Source organism: Mustela nigripes, chromosome 3 (genome assembly GCF_022355385.1).
Source record: "Mustela nigripes isolate SB6536 chromosome 3, MUSNIG.SB6536, whole genome shotgun sequence".
NCBI classification, from domain to species: Eukaryota; Metazoa; Chordata; class Mammalia; order Carnivora; family Mustelidae; genus Mustela; species Mustela nigripes.
In genome coordinates, this window is record NC_081559.1 from 9,026,385 (window position 1) to 9,047,676 (window position 21,292).

A 21,292-nucleotide genomic window follows, 5' to 3' on the forward strand; every position below is an offset into this window, starting at 1 on the left:
ATGGTAACTTTTTACATTATATATACTTTACCACAATAAGAAAAGGGGGTTGGTTATTTGGTTAAGATGAAGCCTGCCAGCACTGGCCATTGTAAAATGTCGTTTCCCATTTGTAATTAACAACCAGCTTGTGAGTGGTACTTTGAGAATGTGCAAATATCCTATTTCCCAAAACAATTCCCAGCAAGGATTTTAGCATTAACAGGGAGTGCTTTGTTCAAAAGTTACCTGAATTCTTTATTCTATAGGCTTATATGATTAACTAGATATATAGTTTACATTCATTTGATTGTTTTCAAAATTTTTACCAGCTTTTAATTTTATTTCATTAGTATGTAAAAAATTCACATATTTCAGAAGTCAAAATGATATTTTTAATGTTTATTTATTTTTTTACTCTCTTATATTAGTCACCACACAGTACACCATTAGGTTTTGATGTAGTGTTCCATGATTCATTGTTTGTGTATAACACCCGGTGCTCCGTGCAATCCGTGCGCTCCTTAATACCCACCACCAGGCTCACCCATCCCCCACCCCTCCCTTCTAAAACCCAGTTTGTTGCCTGGAGTCCACAGTCCCTCATGGTTCGTCTCCCTCTCCACTTCCCCCCTTCATGTTTCCCTTCGTTTTTCTAATGTCCTCCATGCTATTTGTTATGCTCCACAAATAAATGAAACCATATGATAATTGACTCTCTCTGCTTGACTTATTTCACTCAGCATCATCCCTTGCATCAACATGGTTGGGACTGGAGGAGATTATGCTAAAATTATACTTTTTTAAAGACTCATTTTCATTTCCATCCCTTCCACTTCATTCTCAACCACATCCTATAGTAATCATTTTCATTAGTTTTGGTTTATGCTTTCTGTGTTTCTCTTTGTAAAAATAAACACACAGTGGGACGTCTGGGTGGCTCAGTCAGTTAAGAGCCTCCCTTCAACTCAGGTCTCGATCCCAGGGTCCTGGGATCGAGTCCTGTATCGGGCTCCTTGCTCAATGGGAAGCCTGCTTCTCTCTCTACCTCTGCCTGTCACTTCCCCTGCTGTGCAAGCTCTCTCTCTCTCTCTGTCTGACAAATAAATATATAATCCTTAAAACATAAATAAACACACAGACTCTTTATACCTTGCTTTCTTTTTCCTTTTCCGTTTCTTTTTTACTTAACAATATATCCTGGAATTCACTCTTAAAAATCACTTCTTGGAGGTCTTCCTCATTTTTGTACAACTTTATTGTTTTCTATTGCATGGAGATACTCGTTACGTCACAGGTCTGGTATGGATAAGCCTTTGGGTAGTAAGTACCATTTTGCTATCACCGGGAGTCCTGCAGTGCATAACCTCACACATATACTGTTTCCCTGTCTGTTGGGGGGTCTCTTCAGGGTAAATTCCTAGAAAGGGGATTTCTAGGTCAAAGAAATGAATATGTGGTTTTGTTCAATTTTGCCACATTTCCTCCTATAGGTCCTGTGCCATTTTGCTACTCACATAAGCAATGTATGAGCGCGTTTTCCTCACAGCCTAGTCAAGCCTTGAACACCTGCCATGTGACAGGCAAGAAGTAATACTTCAGATAGTGTTCATTTGCATTCCTCATATTAAGGAAATTGGGCATCTTTTCATGTACTGAAGGACTATTTGTTTATCTTTTTCCATGAACTATTTGTTCATGACTTTTGATCATTTTTCTGTGTGTGTTGAGGGGGGGAGGTCTTTCATTCCTTGATTTTCAAGAGCTCTTAAAATATTTAGGAAATTCACCATCGATCAGTAATATGTATCACCAATATTTCCGCCCTTTGATTTTCATTTTTCTTTGTTATTTTACTCTGAAAAAGAACCCCTATTTGTGGAATTCATGTCTTTTCTATTATTAGATTTAGAGTTTTGCATTGAGGTTAGAAAGGCTTCCCCCACATCCTGGCAATAAAGAATCTGACACACGTGACGATATTTGCAATACTGTCTCCATGGATACCGCACAACAGTCCAGGGTCCGTGTACCCAGCTACAAACTGGCCACACTGGTCGGCCTGAATGGTCCACTGCCAGAACTGATCCTGGGAGACAGGGGAGGCAGATCCCAGACTCCAGAGGAACCTCTGTCCTGGACAAACACTGAAGCACTCCACGTCCTTCCCAGCTAAGAGGCGCCAAACCATCTTAAGACATGTTAGAGCCTCCATGTTGATTAGCCCCAAATATACCAAAAATTGGGTAGGAAAAGGAAAGAGTAAAAAATATTGAAAAGGGTGAGGGGCTGAGTTGATAGAGTTTCTTCGTGTTGTTACTACTATTTTATGAGTCAGTTCAACATTTTACTTATTTGTTATTTATTTATTGATGTATTTACTTGTTCATTTATTTTTAGAGAGAGAGAGAGAGAGAGAGAAAGAAGGAGAGCATGTAAATGGAGAAAGGGACAGAGAGTGAGGGAGAGAGAGAATCATAAGCAGGTTCGATGCCCAGCGCAGAGTCTAATGCAGGGCTTCCCCGCAACACGGGCTTGAACTCATGACCCTGAGATCACGAACTGAGCCGAAATTTTAACAGTCAGACATTGAACTGACTGAGCCACCCAGGTGTCCCTCATAAGTTCATTTAAAACTGTAAAAATATATTTAATTATCTTCCACATATGCATTTGTCATCATTTAAAATATGTTTCAGAGAAACATCATAACAAGCGGACAAATAAGAGAGACACAGTATTTGTCATTCAGAAATATGTTTTATATTAGAGTAGGACCTCCAGATGAAAGAATTTCTATTTTACAGTCATTCCCTAAACCTTTCCATTTTCACTTGAAAATCTTTAAGATTTGCCTGACATGCAAATTAAGTATCTTTACTGCTCATTTGAAGCTTGCAAGTTAAACTTCGGTAATTGATTATTGACAACTAGTGAGGAAAATGAACACTTATGAGTTTAGAAGTATGCAAAGCATGTCGGAAGGTGTAATTTATGCAGCATTATCTAAGCATTCATCTGAAGTTAGTTTTTCCTGCACAGACAAAAATGGTCATCTTATTAAACTGCTTTGGAAGTACTGTGAGCCAAAAGGTCAAAAATCTCACAATGAATCATCCTAACCTATCACTGGACTCTTCCTTTTCAAACTCTATTTTTAAAGCTTCTGTGAAGAAAACATCATTTTTGAACCCCGGTAACCCGCTGGACAGCATCGGAGGCAGTGGCCGAGGGGGAAGGGCCGGATCAAAATCCTGACGCCGTCACATTCCAGCTCTTTCCCACTCTGGCTGCCACAGGCCAGCTTCAGACAACAAACAATGTGAATGAACACAGAGGTGGTCTTTGCTCACTATCTTCAAAAATAAAAGAGGTGTGTGTGTGTGTCTGGTTTTTTCTTTGTTGTTTGTTTGTTTGTTTGTCTGTTTCTTTTCTTGTTCTTTTTTGGCAATTGTCTTACCCACACTAAATGATTCTGGAAAAAGTTATTATGAAGATCTAGTAACCCTGAATAGAGAACAGTCAAGGAAGCAGAGAAATGTCATACAAAGTCCAAACACCAGGGTGATTTCACAAAACAAATAAACACAAAGAATGTTCCTCAGGAGCGTGCTCTGTCGGCTCAGGGAGTCAACCGATGTCCCCACGTGGGACCGGCTTTCACAGTCCTGTTGTGCACTGACCCACCCTGGAGGACAGACACCAGGTCCGGGGGTGTGAGCCTCTGGATTTTTCCCAAAAGGATGCTAACAAATAGGAGGAAAGAAAAGAGCTTCCCACTCTTCCCCCTAAGGGCGTTTTTTAAAATGTCAAATGGAAGAACTCACAGTTCTCACATGTAATGAACACAAGGAACTGTCTGCAGAGAGAAGAGAATGGCAAGTCCTCCTTCTACAAGGATGACTCTGAAGTAAATAAAACTCAGGTTAAAAAACATTTTTTTATTGGTGCCCTGCGTGGCTCAGTCAGTTAAGCGTTTGCCTTCAGCTCAGATCATGACACCAGGGTCCTGGGATGGAGCCCCGCACCCCGCTTCTCCCTCTCCCTCTGCCTGACACTCCCCCTGCTTGTGTGCACACTCTCTCTCTCTCTGACCAATACATAAACAAAATCTTTTGAAAAAAAATTTGTTTAAATATGCCATTGTTCACTCAGAGAATGCATATGTAAATGTAGTGGTTGAAAGTGCAGTCTCTGAGGGTAGACGGTTTCAATTCCTGTTCCTCCACATACCTCCCATGTATCCTGATGGAAGCAACGGCCTTCCTGCCTCAGTTTCCCTCCCTTTGAAATGGAGATGACAACAGCACCTCTTTACGGGGAGTGCTTACCCAAATGCCTGGCACAGGGTGGACCCTCAATCAATGTTAGCTTCACCATTATATAGAACGGGCTGCACAGTACGGCCACTGTGTCTCGTCCTTTTGGGCCCCTGGACTCCACCTGACCCACAAGGAAGGTGCCAGGGCATCCAAGAATGAGGCTCTGAAATAAGCTGCTTGATCGCCGAGGACAAGAGGTGGTTCTCTTTCAGATCTCATCCCAACTCAAAAGCCTATAACGGTGTCCGGACAGGGCAAGGGAGTCTTTCAGGTCCACAGGAATGGCTTTTGGAGAGGTCAAAGCAGCCAGCAGCATCCCCAGACCGTTATCAGCATACTAGCTGTACACGGGGAGATGTGTCATGGCCTTGATTCAGAGGAGATGGCCAGGGTGGTCTGGCCGGAGGGAAGGCACAGTTTACAAGCAGAAACTTGCTCTTTCTCTGATCCGACCACTGGTGCTTGAATATGCTTTAGGAGGGGGCAAAGCTTTTTATACCACAAAGAAGCCCATTGACTACTTCACACTAAATTTTTATAAAATAGATACCAACTATCTCCCTAGTTTTATTTATTTTTTCAGCCAGTGGACACTGTTTCTGAAAACAAAACAAAACAAAACAGTTGAGAAATATATGGGACGAGGGAAGTGTGAGGAGGAGAGCCTCCACGGTCGGTCGCTCCCCATCTCCCTTTGTTTACTTCAAGAAAATCAAAATGATTAGAGGGACCCCTGCATAAAGTGAATGTCGAAGACTTTCCATGTACTTCAAATTAGAATTAATGGGTGTTGTGCAGTTAATTTTCATTTTACTTTCCTTTGCTCATCGGAAACTTGTCAGGATTGATTGTCCCCTACAGTTACACTGAGATGCCTATAAATTTCCTTTGCTTTGCTGCAGATGTTCTGCTTCCTAAGCATCGTTTCCCTGGTGGATCTTCCATCAAATGTCAAGTACCTTTTTGGTTTTACGACTTGAGTGCTGAGGACGTAACACGGTATCACTAACAATTTGTCCAAAATTCTTATAAATGAGAAAAAGGCAGGTCCAAGAAATTGACTAACGCCAGAATTTTGAGAAGTACAAATGTGGGTCAACTAAACAGAGTTCAGAAATTGCTGAACTTGGAACGTCAGCATAAAATCTGGACTAAACCTGTGTGGTTTTTTGTTTTGTTTTGTTCTTGCTTTTAATTGTCTCTAAGATTTGCTAAGAAAGCAGTAGCTGTGTGGCCAAGGTCAGTCCACTCACAGATGCTGGCGATGACCCATAACAGCCTTAGGAAGCGTCGTGTGAAGTGACACTCCCTAGTTCTGTAGCTACAGAGACAACCCAGTGGTTCAAGCATACCCCTGTCGTCAGCCTGGAAAATTACTAGATGATGTGGTTTTCCAAGGTCTCTATGAAGCCCGTGACTTTATCATCTTTTATATCATGCACTTAACTGCTTTTCCTCTGACTCAGCTCATTTTTCTCTACCTTTGCCCAAGTAGCTTAAAGAGTTTTAACTTAGAAAACAATGATGAATTGTAGAACTTAAAAATAATTCAGATTTGCTGCTAGCAAATGTACGATAGTTATTTGTATTAGTTTCAGAGTGAAAAGTGCAGGACCTTGAGCCCATAGAAGTGCATCGTTACCAGTTTCAAAATCATATGTTCTTTGACTGACTAGGAATTAACTGAGAAACTGGCTTTATGTCCTCACTTCTAAGCTGGATGGTGATGACGTCTGATAAAGAACTTTTAGCAAAGTGCATCAAAGGATGGTATAAATCTCAGCTTAATAAATCTGACCATCATCTAAAATAGAGCACCATCTTTGATGTTCAGATAACTGACAGCCCCTCTCCGATCAGGATACTGTCCAACAAAGAACAATGCTGTGGAAGGGTCTCTCTTACCATTCTGAATGAGGGTTTGCGACCGTGTGAACCTTCCATGGACGGCTGTCATATGCAGTGGACTTTTGCCATCTTTACTCTAAAAAATGAGGGGGAGAGAAACAATGGATCAGTGATGTCAGTCTGAAACGTCCCTATGGATACTACTGCCAATGCTCTGGGGGAAAAAAAAGGTCAATTCAGATTTTAAGAAGTCTAATAGAAAATTACAAAAGGCAAAAAGATAATTTTGCAAGCAAAACAAAAAGCATATATATTATCTCAAGTTACTGTATAACATCCCATTGTAAAGAAGCTTAGAGAAGTGAAAATTACTTTAGAGAAGAGATGTGAAATTTCTCATTCCACCGACAATTTTTAAACTATCCTGTTTCAAATGGAAGCAATCATCCAAAACGCTTTTTTCTCTCTTGTGATCTACCAATGAAGATGGTTTCAAGGCTTTTTTTTTTTTTTTTTTTTTCGAATTTTGTCTAAACTACATGAGAAAAGACAAATGATGTGCTAACTGGCTTGGCCCTGTCTGACCTACAGCCGACCGAGCTGCTGTGAATGACTGCAGCCCTCAGAACCGACCTGGAATATTCCACCACACCCTACGTTTTGATTCCGCAGAAAACGACACTTCTGGTTGTTCCAAAACAGAAAGGTTTGCTTCAATTAAGTCATTAGAAATCATAAGATTAAGACATACAATGGTTTAGCAAATGGCCATTTTAATGGTCACCCGGGAATGTACTGAATTTATACATCTCTTTATTATTTAAAACATAAATGATAGAACTCCCTGATATAGATTAAGCCAAACATGAAAATTGAATGGAATCTATAAGACTGATCATCATTATACCAAATACTAAAGTCTTACACATTTGCTAAGAAAGTTCTTTATAGAATTGCGTCTAAAAATAGTAATAGCGAAAAGAAAGTATTAAGTATCCCCCATAGACAGAATGTATCCTTTCATTCAGATACTGTTAATGGAAGGGGAAAAAAAAGAAATAGATGTAGCTATTCTTTTTATAACTCGCAGGAGAAACATTTTCCAAAGTCTAAGGTTAAACATGAGATTTCAAAAATGCAAGTTTATTTTTGTAATGAAACCCATATACCTGTGCTTTAAAATGCACCATTGGTGGGGATGTAAACTGTTACAGTGCTATGGAAAAGGGTGTGGAAGTTCCTCAAAAATTTAAAAATAGAAATACCATATGATGTAGTAATTCCACTACTGGGTATCTACCCAAAGAAAATGAAAACACAAATTCGAAAACATACATGCAACCCTATGTTTAGTGTAGTGTTGTTCATAACAGCCGAGACATGGGAGCAAACTGCGTGTCCACCGACAGATGAATGGATAAGGAAGAAGTAGTGTGCAGACACACACACACACACACAGGAATATTATGCAGCCATACAAAGAATGAGATCCTGCCATTTGTGACAACATGGATGGACCTGGAGGGTGAAATAAGTCAGACAAAGAAAGACAAATACCATAGGATTTCACTCATATGCATAATCTAAAAAACAAAACAAATGAATAAACAAATAAAATAAAAAACAGAAACAGACTCATAAATACAGAGAACTGACAGTTGCCACAGGAAAGAGGGGAGGGAGATAGGCGACATGAGTGAAGGGGAGTGGGAGACACAAGCTTCCAGTTAGGGAATAAGTCACGGGTCTAAAGGCACAGCACGGGGAAAGGAGGCAACAACATCGCAACAGCGTTTGTGTGGTGACAGGTGGGAGCTACACTTGCGGTGAGCGGAGTGCAACATCTAGAGAAAGTGAACCGCTACGTTATACACCGGAAACTGATGTACTGTACACCCAAAACACTGCATGTCAACTAGACTCAAATAAGACAATACTTTAATTTATAAAAGGAAAACATAGCAACCTGAAAATACATTTAAAAAATGACTCTTTGTTTTAAAAACTTCACAATGGGAACAAAGAATCATTTGAATCGGTATTTCTCAGAGTGAACCAAAGACCGACTGTGTCTAAACCACCTGCGGTTCTTGCTAGAAATGTGAGTTCTGTGCCCTGACCCCGACCACTGAGTCCGAGTGGGGACAAAGGGACCCCCATTTCTAACCCGCACAGCATGTTACAGTTTAGGAGCCACTGCTAGACGGAGGGGGCCTGAATAGCTTATAAAACCACAAGGGTGTAGCAGAAGAATTTTTATTACAGCCTGTAAGTCTGTTCCTTAGAAAGGAAGAAAAGAAACGTGCACAATCTTTGCCAAGGAAAGAGTTCATCAGAACGTAAGTGCATCGATTGAAAAATAATCTTTACAAGGAAAAGGCACCAGGTAGATGGGGGGGGGGACAGGATCTTTTCTCATCTGCTATGATTATAACCAGAGTCAGAAAAGATTGAGAAAGGAAGATGGAAGTAAGCGTGAAGCTTTACCAAAAGGGTATTTTTTGAGAGAAAGGAGCAGTAACCAAGAGGACAGGGACACAATTACAGAAATCGCCGAGTTGACATTAACCTGTCCCTAGGTGGTGCTATTTCTTTAAATTTTGCTCCAATATTTTCCCTTAAATTTAATCGAAAAACATAACTAATTAGCTCTTAGTTAAATATATATAAAGCCATAAATATTTCAGTGCTTAGGTAATACCTTTATAAATATTTAGCTAAGAAGTTTTTTCCATGACTGGAAAATGGCTTAAAGGCTTTACCCAGGAATAACCACCAGCTTGGTGGTAACTCCCTAAATTGCAGCCCGAGAGCCACAGAAGCAACCAGGTTCCGTGGTGCACAGCTGACAAAGCTGGTTCCATCTCGGGGGTAGCAACACCGTGCCCTGGTCTCCCGTGGAGTGCCTGTGCCTTTGGTAAAGGGACAAATTAACAGACGGCCAAATTTTGGTAAAATACAAAGAATAGCTATATTAGATTTACCTTTGCCTGGGTTCATCTACTGCAGAGTCCTGCCCTGAGCTGAGTTTTTTCCCCCTGAGGGATATGGTGGCAGAAGGTGGGGGAGGTGGGGACAGGAAGCGTTGAGAGTATCACGGAGCCATTTTGGAACAATTGTGCTTCCATGGTTTGAATGTAAAAAGCCACTGGAAACTAATGAAGGTCAAAGGATAATACTTTTCATTTAGTCTTTACAAGTTAGAACTCAGGATATTCAGGGTGAGACAGGGATCCTACAGAGTTTCATTATCTGCCTGAGAAATGTGTCATATGGGGGGGACTTGCTGTTAGTGCTATTTCAAGAACTTCAGACAGGATAAAATATCCCTTGCATTGTCAAAGGAGAGGATATGCTCAGTTCTTCCACTCATTCAAAGCTTTGCTGTTATAAGATTTTTTTTTTCTTAATTTCTAGTCTCTTTCCTATTTTTGGACTCATTTTCCCATCAGAGTTAGGGCTCGGAAAATTTTGGTTTTTTGAGATTTTTTTTTAATTATGCAAGAAGCCCTTCTATTGATTTAGGCACAGCTCAGCCATGGTCATGAAAGAAAACTAAAAAAGACTGAGAATATTTTATGAATATCAGTAGTCTTGCAGGGCAAATTTCAGCAGGAAGATTAATCCTTGAACTAAATGGAGTGTTTCAATTCCCTTGACCACCATTCTCCTCGGAAATCCATTCACATCTTCCACACCAAATGTCTTTTTTCCCCATCCTCCAACATCCCCCAAACCTTCCCTAAACTCATACACGTTGTTACCACCCAGGAACTTGAAGCATCGTGTTGTCTGTGGCATGTGTCTCTGGGAGTCACACAGCTCAATGGCCCTACTAGAAGGCAACAGAGCCCCTATAAGACAGCACGAAGGCCAGCTGGCAGGCTAAGTTAGGGGGAATGTGCCAGAAACCCAAAAGGGTTTCCTAATTCAAGGGAAGAGCAATCTAAAACCCCAATTTTCAAAAAGCCATACACAGTTTAATTTTTAAATGGTTCTAAAGGCCATAGATGGTGCTGGTTGGTTCTCATTCAATCCTCTCCGTTCCCTCACAAGCTCCCCAAAGTTCCAATCATAATGTCCTTATCACTGTTTTCTTTCTCTTTGCCTGTTCTAGTTCTCACCTTTGACCTCTGCAGTGCAAGTCATTCTATAGTTCGGACCTGATACATATAAAGAACGGAGCTGGTTCACTCCAGGAGATGTGCGATAGACAGACTTCAGCCCTCCAGGAGATGTGCGATCGACAGACTGCAGCCCCAGTGTCTGAGGGCTGCACAGCCTCCGGGCTCAAGGCCAGGAAAGAATTCAGACCATGGGCGGTCTGACTGTTGGAGGGAGGCAACCAGGTAAGGGTAATTCTGAATCCATCTAAGTACTATTTGGGATAGCTATGCATGTAGTGCCTTCTTTAACATTTTGAATGCTTCTAAAAAGAGCTTTGGGATGCTACCAGAATTACAACGTAGTCTGTAATGGAGGAGAAAAATTATTTTGTATCTTGTCATGCTCTTTCTATTTGTGAAATACAAGTGAACCTTCAATGGATTATTGTCTAAAGTATTGGGTCTTTATTATGTAGCACAATTAAACCACCATTAGTATAAAGACAGACAGGGCCATGGCCAGTCTAAGGAAAACGGAGGATTGTAAAATATGCTCGGGACATAGTATCCTTCCTTTTCTCTCCAACATCTTGTAACTGTCCGTGAAGACATCGCTTTTAGTATTTTGTGAGGATGGAGGAAAACAAAGTGAATATGTGGGTGGCTACTGGCTACATTTCAAAATGTTATTTCCCCCAAACTTCAGAAAATCTAAACAAATACAAATCGTCTTGCGATCTACAAACACTTTCAAAACGCAAGGAGCAATGTGGTCCAGAGAGATAACAACTTCAATTAGAAAACTACCTCCAGAGTCAGACAAAATGGCTCTACGGAAATGCTGGACGATCTGTGCCTCCAGAGTGAATCGTGAAGGAGGAGCCGAGAGAAGGAAGCCGGAGGATGTAAACAGAGATGAGCCCGAGGGAGAAGGCTCAGATGAGCCCGAGGGAGAAGGCTCGGTTGTAGCCAAAGCCCCATTCATGCAGGTCAGAGAATACATAAACCTAAGTCGCAGATTTTTAAAAAGGTCTTTCTCATATTCTATTAATGATTAGCAGTCTATGGGGGGAATTAATTACTAAAATTAAGGAGTCATGCTTTCCAGGTCCATTTTATGGAGACAAGGCTGCCATAAACTGCTATAAACTCCATATAGTGTTGGAGTCCCTGAACTACTCTGAACTGAGCACCAGTCAGTTAACTGGGGGGAGTGGGCAGGTGCTCCTGAAGTGGCCTTCTCGCCTTGCGGGCAGGCACACTGAGCACTTCAGCCGGCATGCTTTAAAAGGGGAATGGAGAGCATCGGACACCTCCTGAACTAATTCAGTGAAGTCTGGTGACGAGAGCGACTTTATTTAACTTCAGTAATAATTTTCCTTTCTTTGGAGAATTGAAGGATGTCATTCAGATTCCAGAACAGCAATACAAGTGTCACAAGTTTTGGGGACACTGCCAGTTCAGCCACCTGTTAACCTCCTGCTTTCTCACCACCGTCCTCCGTGACCTCAATACCATACGATGACTCTGCCCACGTTGGGTTACAGTTCCTGGTCTCTTTCATGTCCCCTCGGGCCTTCCCTTACCCCCATTTAGGACTTGGATGGGCTCCACTTACAAGATATGGAACTCAAATCCTCTTTAACTATTCTATTTCTTCATCTCTGCCTGCTCTCTACCCCCATGAAGACATCATGCTCCCCTCCAGCTCCTTCCTATTTTCTCTAACTCTCCTTTTTTTCATCCGTTTCTGGCTCTGCCTCCTCCTCCCGATCCTAAGACTAAAGGGATCCTGGCTTCCTCCATCCCCTTCTCTACTCAAGCTATGACGTACTATCTCCTTGGGTGACCTCACCCTTTCCCAGCCTCCAAGATCCATCACCTGTATGTGAACAAGGGAGCCTAAGGTTTTTCTTCTATTGTCTTCTGCTGTCCCACGTGGGAGGATCGCATGCTCCATCACTGGTTTTCTCAGACTGGTGGCACCAAAGGCTCAGAATCACCTTCTCAACAACTTGACAGTTCAACCTAATAAGCCGAGTCCTTCTGATGTCCCTCGTAACAACAATAATCATTTCCTGAGTGCTTGCCACATGGCCAGAACCATTCTAAGTAATTTATATGAGAAAACTGGTTTAATCCTCACAGCGGTTCCATGAAGAAGATGCTACTGTTTCCCAAATTTTACAGATAAACAGGCACCCAGAGAGGTTGTTTCTGACTATGTTATTCCTGAAAGTCAAGACTAGAATTGCCATCCAGGCACCCTAGCCTCAGAACTGAATCCGTAGCGATGCTTGTCACCCCTGAACCAGGTTTCAGTTCTTACCCTTGTCTTCAACTCCTCCAACTCCCACCCAACCAAATTTCATTGATTTTCTTTCTGCAATGCCTGTCTCTTCTGTTGGCTGTCCCCCTCCCCTGTCCTCAGGGCTCTTATCTAGATGAGTTTTACTAACTTCCCAGTTATTCTCTAATTGTCCTCTGTCTAGGCCGACTCTACCTGAATTTTCTTTTTATAAAAATAAAATGTTTTTTCTTCATCTGGATATAAAAATAACACATCTTAAGTATCACTATCAGAAGATTAAAACAAATACACAAAAATGAAACAAAAAATCCAAATCATAATTTTGCCTCCCCGCAGTGATCATATATTGGGATATATTCCAAGTACTTTTCTCTATGTGTATAACCCAGACACATAACTTTTTTAAAATTAAAAAACTAGATATTTACTTATTGCATATTAATTTTTTCAATGATAACAGTAGGTATTACTAGCCTTTTTCATATTTGCAAATCTTAAAAGTAAATATACTTATGCATTAGTTTGTATTTTTCTAATTACTAATGATACAGAATATTTTCATAGGTTTAATGGATATTGTTTTCTCTTTCACGACCTGCCTTTACACACATTTTCTAGTAGGTTATCAGATTTTATCTTACTGGCTCTTATGAGCTCTTTATATATTAAATACATGAACTCTTTGCTCATCATGTATAATGTAGAAAAATTTCTCTGAATTGTTTCTCTTTCAATTTTGTATATGTTTGGGTTTGTTATTTTTAGTTTGTTTTGTTTTGCCACATAAACATTTAAAATGTTTATGTCATCATATATATAATTTTTTTCCTTCCTGTTTCCTTCTCTGGTGTTCTGTGACCGGATTACTATTTCTAATGCTCAGTTTGGATCACATGACCACTATAGTGACTAGTGGTCCTGTAGCTTATAAAAGCCCAAATGCCTCAGCCAGCTGGCAAGCCTTCTTCCCTGGTCCAGTCACATTTCAGCTTGTTCCTGGCTCCTTTTTTTCACACAATTTCTGCTCCCTTCAAGCTCAATAAATCATCATTCTGAAAATTTGTCTCCTATTTCCCCACTATTAAAAATTATAAGAAAAAATGTAAAAAGATTGTAGTAGTGAATAGGGAATCCTTAAAATGGATTTATCCAGTATTCTTAAAATTAAATCTCAGGAAGAATCATTTTTCAAAAGCAGAAGTAGAATACACTGGGACCTGGATTCCTGTGTGCCGGGGAGAAGGGAAGCTGAGGATGAGTACGAAGTCCCTTGAGCACGTGCGGAGATCCCATTACAATCTAAATGCGCTCAAATTGATAGCCTGGATTATGAGGGCCGTGCGCAAGTTCCTCTCGGTTATCTGTTACACGGAGCTAACTACTAGCCTAGAGTCGAGCCAGAGTGTTTCCTATCTGGAACTCCCAAACCCTTTGTTTGTGTGGTTCTCTCTATCTGGAATGCCCTCTCAGAGTCTCTCTCTCCTCATCTCAACTGGTATCAATCTCCTGACTCTTACCTCAAAAGCAAGCTTCGTTTTTGATCCCCAAGCAGGAAGCGCTTGCAATATTCTGTTACTCTCTTGTGCCACTCATCACGTTCTCTCTCATTGCATGAGAATCTGAGTTCACTATTTCCTTACCGTACCGTCAATTCCTTGAGAGCAGAGCTCATACCTCATCTTGGAGTTCTCCCTCAGAACCAAACAGAGGGTGCTAGATAGTCCTTGGTCAGTTTGTTGCATAAAGACTATCAGGACCTGCTGACCACTATTAGGTCAATGTTACACTACTACAGTCACTACCTACAGTTTACTATTGCAAAGTATCTGAGAAACTCCTTGGTGGGCCGTGCCATAGTTGGAACAGACCTGACATTATTGGATTAGGCTTTTCTTTGATTCTCAGCAGCTCTGCCATATCAGCTCAACATCCACCTCAGTGTTAGAAACTAGGCCATGTCAACATCCCTGGGAGCCTGTATTTGTTCCAGAACATTCACTAAGCTACCAAAGCATGTGGCTAGAACCTCCCAGGGCCTTCCAGCAGGTCCTACTACTTCTGCAGTAACAGCACAGCTCCGTCTCTGTGGCATGCCAATATAGGACACGGCTATGGAGGTCAAGGTACTAAAGGTTCCGATTCTAAAATAGGACCCCATTTATAAGAGTTGATTTTGCTTAAAAGGAGGCGCAATGCAGAGGTATCTGGCAGAGAGAGAGACACAGCATGTCATACCTGGATGTTAACATCTGCCCCGTTGTTCACTAATAGTTCAAGACACAAAGCACCGTGTGTGGAGGCAGCAGCAAAATGCAAAGGGGTGAACCCGCTGTGGTTGGGCTGGTTCACGTTAGCACCATAGTCCGTCAGCTCATTCACCACTGCATCCTGCCCATTGTAGCAGGCCAGGTGGAGGGCCGTGTTCCCATAGACGTTGATTTCGTCGATCTGCAATGAGTCCAACACAGGGCAGGTAAAAGCACTGAAGTCTCCTTATTGCATTTGTGGTTGGGGCCAGAGGGGCAGAGGGAGAGGGAGAAAGAGAATCTTAAGCAGACTCCCTGCTCAGCACAGAGCCTCAGCCCGGGGCTCCATCCCAGGACCCGGAGATCATGACCTGAGCCAAAATCAAGAGCCAGACGCTTAACTAACTAAGTCACCCAGGGGCCCCATACACCACAATTTAGAAGGCTAAATGCTGAAGGTAAGATGAAGAACCCTAGCGTGTCCAAAAAATGAGGACTATGTATTACATGCAATATATACGTTTAAATATTTCTCCGTGTTGATACGGAAACTTAAAAAAAAAAAACTTAAAAAATGATAATGTTCACAAAATCTTAAGATTCTGGTTTTTTAAGCCCAAGTTTCTGATTTTTCGTTACGTGCTGTATGCCCCCATTGCCCTCCATCAGTTACCCCTGGAAACTCAAAAAGACAGGATGCTAGAAAACAAGGTGGTTTTTACCCTCTTGAATTAAAATGCAACCAGGATTTAATCTCAGAACAACAGAAAACCCACAGGGGCGCTTGGGTGGCTCAGTGGGTTAAGAGTCTGCCTTCAGCTCAGGTCGTGAGCTGAAGGCTGCTCATGGGATCGAGCCCCGCATCAGGCTCCCTGCTCAGTGGGGAGTCTGCCAGTGGCCCTGCTTATGCACTTTCTCTCTTGTGTTCTCTTTCAAATAAATAAATAAAATCTTTAAAAACCCAACCCAACATTAGAAAAGCCACAAATACACCATGAGTTGACGCACTCATCACAGCTCACCTCCACCCCCAGATTCAGGAGATGTTTGACCACATTGATCTGTCCATTGGAGGCGGCGGCGTGCAGGGGGGTGTAACCCTTCTTATCCTTACACGTCACTTCTGCCCCATGGCTGACGAGCAGGGCCACGACGTCCAGGTGGCCTTCACGGACAAAGCAGCAAAAAACACCGGTAACCTTGTTAGGATAATTTGATGATCTAGTCCACCTACATCACAACCATTAACGTTTACTACCACCGACATTTTAAATAACGAGGTCCTGCCAATATGTTAGTACCATAGCCTAAAAAAAGAATTATGTTAAAATGAAAGCAATGTTTTTAAAAGCAGCTCCTATTCCTTACTGTAAAGTCCAACAGGGACAATTTGGTTTGGAGAAATTCATGAAAAAAAATCAAGTAATCAGAATCACAAACACCATATTATTGTTAAATCATATGAAATTGCAACTGCTTGACTTTTTTTTTCTTTTTGGACCACAAAAATGACAATTTCATATGGTTCAACTTAAAAGTGTTCTTGTGAATTACCGGCTAAACAGAAGTCCTCCCAGTTTCAACTGCTGTTGGCATATTTTCTGGAATATTTTCCTCTGTACCCCATCTTACTATATATAGTACGATAAATGGATCTGACCTCTATATTGTGACTGAAGGTTGCTTGCTGCTTTGGTGCATTGCTGTGAATGTGGTTGATAACTGAGGGGTAGAGGATAAGTACTGATTCCAAGGGTCTAAGATGTGCACAGGGGTGTATGAGTATGTGTGTGAGAGAGAGAAAGAAAGACATGGAGACAGAGCTGTGCTTGGTTGGGGAGGGGGGAGTTGGGTGTGTCTGTGTGAGACAGAGACAGACAGAGAGACGGAGAGAGAACATGCTTGGTCATGGCTCATTTTATTAAAACTTGACATTCTTCCCCCTAAGACTTATACATAGAAAAATTATTTTCAATGACTAGTGGTGCTATCCTTAGCTTAACCAGTGCTATCTTTTGTCTTCTGTCCTGGTATTGTCCTTTATTCCTTAAAGATAGTCACCTACTTATTTTTTCCTATTTGTATCCTGATGACACACAAAATAAGGACTTGACTTCTTTAAAGCAATTCTACGTAAATGTTTTAAATGTACATCAGCGAGAACAAACTTGAACCCCAGGTTCTTTGAGTCCCATCACACACTAGTCTAGTGTGTGCTCTGCCTAAACAGCAGTCTGGCCAATGTCCCCTGGCTCCAGTCCCGTAGGTACCATGCAAACATCCAATCTGCCTCCATCAGCTGAAAAGCCCACATTGTCTTTAAAAAAAAAAAAAAAAAAAAAAAAAAGATAATGCTTGCAAAATCTTAAGATTCTGGTTTTGTAGGCCCAAATACCCATTCAGACTCAACCACCACACATAATTTATTTCATCCCTACCCAACCTGTTCTCTTTCTTCTCTCCATCATTAACGTTATTGTTGTTTATGATAATAAAAGGCCTGCAGGTTTGTTAGAAAGGATTCGGAAAAGGCAAAAGGTGTTAAAAGGAAACCAAAACCATCCATAATCACCAATCCCTTGAGATATTCAGCTAACATTTCAGCATATGATTTATTCTAAATTGTCGATATTGCAGATTTCTTTTACAAAAATAAGGATCATATTATCCACACTGTGTTACGATCTGTTCTTACTTAACACAGAATCTTTCGATGTTCACAAATGCTAATGACACCATCACTGTAGTCACTGCACAGTGTCTCACTGGGCAGCTCGTCATCATGCCCCGACACGGTCGCCAGTGGACGGGCGTCCAGGTGGTTTAGAACTTGGGGCTGACACAATCTCACCTGCTTTGCCGATTGCCGGACATTCTCCGGTTAGAAATACAAAGGAAGGACCTCAGTTCTTCACTGCTCACACGTCTACGCTGAGAGTAAACTCAATGAGGCCTATCCTTTGTCAGCGGCATCTGCGCCGACAGAAGTGAAAAAGACAAACCACAGACATGATACTCCTTCCTTCCTCTCTCCCAGCCGGCCGGCAGAAGCGAGGCCCACAAGGCCAGGTTCACGGGCAGGAGGGCAGCCGGAGAGAGGGCTCTATGCCCGCCGGGAAAGCGGACCGAATCTGAACTCAGCGGGATTGCGAGCTGGGAAAGAGGTGCGGCTGGCCCAGGAGACAACCGACGTGCTAAGGGCCAGCCCGGCTTCTGCAGTCACCGCCGTCCGTGTCCCCTGCCCGCTCGGGGACCGCTCACCCATATAGGCCGCCCAGTGCAGAGCACGCCGGTCCTTCTTGTCGAACGCGTTGATGTTCGCTCCTTTGGCCAAGAGTAAGTTGACCATCTGAAAGAAGACCGACGTGCAGATAATGTGAGTCCGGGCCACATCCCGTCGAAAGGCGGGTCCGTGACCTGCAGCTCAAACACAGGACGAAGCCAGCGTCCCCGACAACCCCGTGGCTCGTGTGGCAGAGGACAGGACCGAGCTGGCGGCTACTCCTTCAACCCCGGGGCCATGCACTGAACACCAGCTGTCGCTGCCCCAGGTCTGGCGTGCAGCCAGGAGCATCTCACAGCCTCTAAGGGCCTCAGCAGCACGACCGGGTTCCACGTGGGGCCGAGAGGGGCTCTGGGGGGATTTGTTGGGCCCGGCGGGGAGGGCGCTCACCTCCACGTGGCCGTTCAGAGCGGCGTGGTGCAAAGCCGTGCGGCCCCCGCGGTCCGAGACGTTGACGCTGCTCAGCAGGGGAATGATCACCTCCGCGCACTTCACCGCCTTGTTGGCCGCCGCCACGTGGAGCGGGGTCTGCCAGTTCTTGTCCCTCGCGTTGACATCGGCCGAGTGCTTGATCAGCACTTGCACGGCTTCCTGCAACACAGGCGGAGTTTGCAGGCGTCACCGACAAACGCTCAGGCCATACTTACTGGAGAGAAGCTGCTTCGCCGGACTCCAGAATCACAGGGAGGGAGGGAAGGCTCCGTGGCCTCACGGGCGGCTCGGCCTTCTGAGAAAAGCAAGGCGATATGGGATTAAAAACCAAAAGAGTGGCACAGAGGAGAACAGATTCGCTTTATCTTTCTTTTTTAGGCCAAGAGCCCCAGCATGTCTTCAAAACCAAATAAACCTTCTAAGCGTAAGTTTCTTAACACAGTGTAGAGTAGCCCGAGGCCAAAGGAGAGCGCTCCTGTGCAAGTGCACACACCAGGGCAAATGTTAACAGATCAAAAGATGTCCAAGGAATTTCTAAACTTGGAATGTTTGTCAATAAACCTCCACCCTCCAAAGCCAAAGGCCTCAAAGTCCTTCGGTCATTCTTGGATCAGTTTATAAATTGTTGGTTCTCATAGCCAACACCTTAACCCTCCCTCTGTGATCAACGGCAGTCAGGGAAGGTCTATTCCTACCTCAGCTGGAAGCTACGAGACTGTTTCATCTTTTCCCAACCGTGGATAGTGGGGTAGCTTCTTTTCTACTGCTGAGTCCCTTTACCTCTACTGAGACCTACATTTTTTGTTTTCCTTCTATTGACCTAATCAGCTTATTTGCCCCTTGAACTATTACTCTCAACCTTGGCCGGGCAATGGAATCACCTGGGGGGCTCTTAAAATGACAGATGGCTGGGGCTCCTGGGTGGCTCAGTTGGTTAAGCATCTGACTCTTGATCACAGCTCAGGTCTTGATCTCGGGGTCACGAGTTCCAATCCTCAGTTGGGCTCCACATTGGGCGTGGAGCCTACTTAAAAAAAAATACAGGTGGCTAGTGCCACGCAAGGGATTCTAACTGTCCTCAGGATTTCTGTAAAGGGGACTTTGTTGTACATCTAGGACTGAGGACACTCTTCTGTTCCACCAAGAAAATGGCAGAGCTTCTCTCAAGACGGGAATGACTGTTGGTTATTTCTCTTTATTTCTGGAGACATCCCTAGAACCAGTTAGAGGGATTCCTGTATGAACATCTCAGTGCAGCATCAATAAACCAATGAAAGGCGGTGAAAGGGGCCACACTCCTGCACCCTTCATGGACCGAGAGCTCACCCCTGTCCACCTTATTCCTCACAGCCCGGAACAATCCAACCCACTTTATTATGCAGGTACATAAAGTGCTCAGCAAGTAGATTGTTTGAACTCTTAAAATTGAAGTTTTTGGGGTGCCTGGATGGCTCAGTGGGTTAAAGCCTCTGCCTTCAGCTCAGGTCATGATTCCAGGGTCCTGGGATCGAGCCCTGCATCGTGCTTTCTGTTCAGCGGGGAGCCTGCTTCCTCTTCTCTCTCTGCCTGCCTCTCTGCCTACTTGTAATCTCTGTCTGTCAAATAAATAAATAAAATCTTAAAAAAAAAAATTGAAGTTTTTATCAGGGACATACATAATGAAGGAAAAAGAATATTCTATGGGATCCATCACAGCAAGATACTGAGATAAACAGCTAATGTGGACAGTAGAATGAGAGTGCAAAAAATTCCGCTCTTCAAATTAGAGAATACAGTTTAAATGCACAGTAAGACTCCATTTAGATGCTATAAACAAGAAACCCATCAGGCCCAGGCAAACAAGCAATTTGTTCAAATTACCAAAAAGGAAAAAAAAAAGGATATATGGCTCCCATCCTCAGCAAGAAAATAAATTAATGATACTAACCATTCCTGGGGCCCCCTTTAGAGTGAAATGGGTGTTTGTATGTTAATGCTCAGCTACTACACGCAAAACACTGTGGAAGACTGAAAGAAACACAAGCCAGACTCCATTCTAAAAGCCAGCTGGGTGAACAAAAAACAAACAAGAGAAAAGCAAAGCCACAATATAAAAGTTTAGATTAAAATAAGAAAAAAATGATACTTTTGCCAACTTTGGTCTCAAAAATTGTGAGGTTTATGCAGATACGTACATACAATCTATTTTGACATGGGATGAAATGACTGGAACCTCCGTTTATGTTTATTTTCTTAACAAAGGAAAGCACTGTAGCTGGTATTTAACTCTGGGTTGGCCCTGTGCCCTCAGTCCGCTCCACAGAGGATCCTGCCTCACAGGATCTGAGATGCCCTCCATGAAGAGGGGGTTCCACATGCGGAAGGGGTGACACTTGTCCCCCCCGCTCCTTCGCTCTGAGTGCCCTGAAATGCGCAGGGACGGGCCTGACAGATCTATCTACAGATTGTGATGTGTACGCTTAGACCAAAAGCATCCCAAGTGGGCAGGATGTATGCAAGGAACCTGATAATACAAACTCCAATGTAAATAACGTGGAGTCACAGAGCTGATGCTTCTACTCTGAGTAAAAGCTTTCTATACATTACAAGGTCAAAATAATGACAAATTTAATCCGATCTGACTAGAGCTTGGCCAAAACAGAGGAAAATCATCAGTAAGTCTATTAGTTACATGGTTATATAAGACTATGATAAATGAAAAGCCTCACTCAAGTATATTGTGATACACCTGAAATATTAGCTAATAATAATAGTTTCTACATGTA

The 21,292-nt window shown here is 42.7% G+C and overlaps 1 protein-coding gene across 6 annotated transcripts in view; it reads right to left on the reverse strand.

Annotated features, from left to right (window-relative positions):
• The window catches only part of ANKRD44 (ankyrin repeat domain 44), a 312,430-nt gene that overhangs the window by 116,907 nt on the left and 174,231 nt on the right, over nucleotides 1–21,292 (reverse strand). For all 6 annotated transcript variants that reach the window (XM_059393119.1, XM_059393120.1, XM_059393117.1 and 3 more), the window contains exons 5-9: nucleotides 18,486–18,686; nucleotides 18,074–18,161; nucleotides 15,835–15,977; nucleotides 14,802–15,014; nucleotides 6,207–6,285 (exon numbers count right to left, since the gene is read on the reverse strand). In XM_059393119.1, the coding sequence (XP_059249102.1) occupies nucleotides 6,207–6,285; nucleotides 14,802–15,014; nucleotides 15,835–15,977; nucleotides 18,074–18,161; nucleotides 18,486–18,686 (724 nt within the window). The remainder of the gene's footprint in view (nucleotides 1–6,206; nucleotides 6,286–14,801; nucleotides 15,015–15,834; nucleotides 15,978–18,073; nucleotides 18,162–18,485; nucleotides 18,687–21,292) is intronic.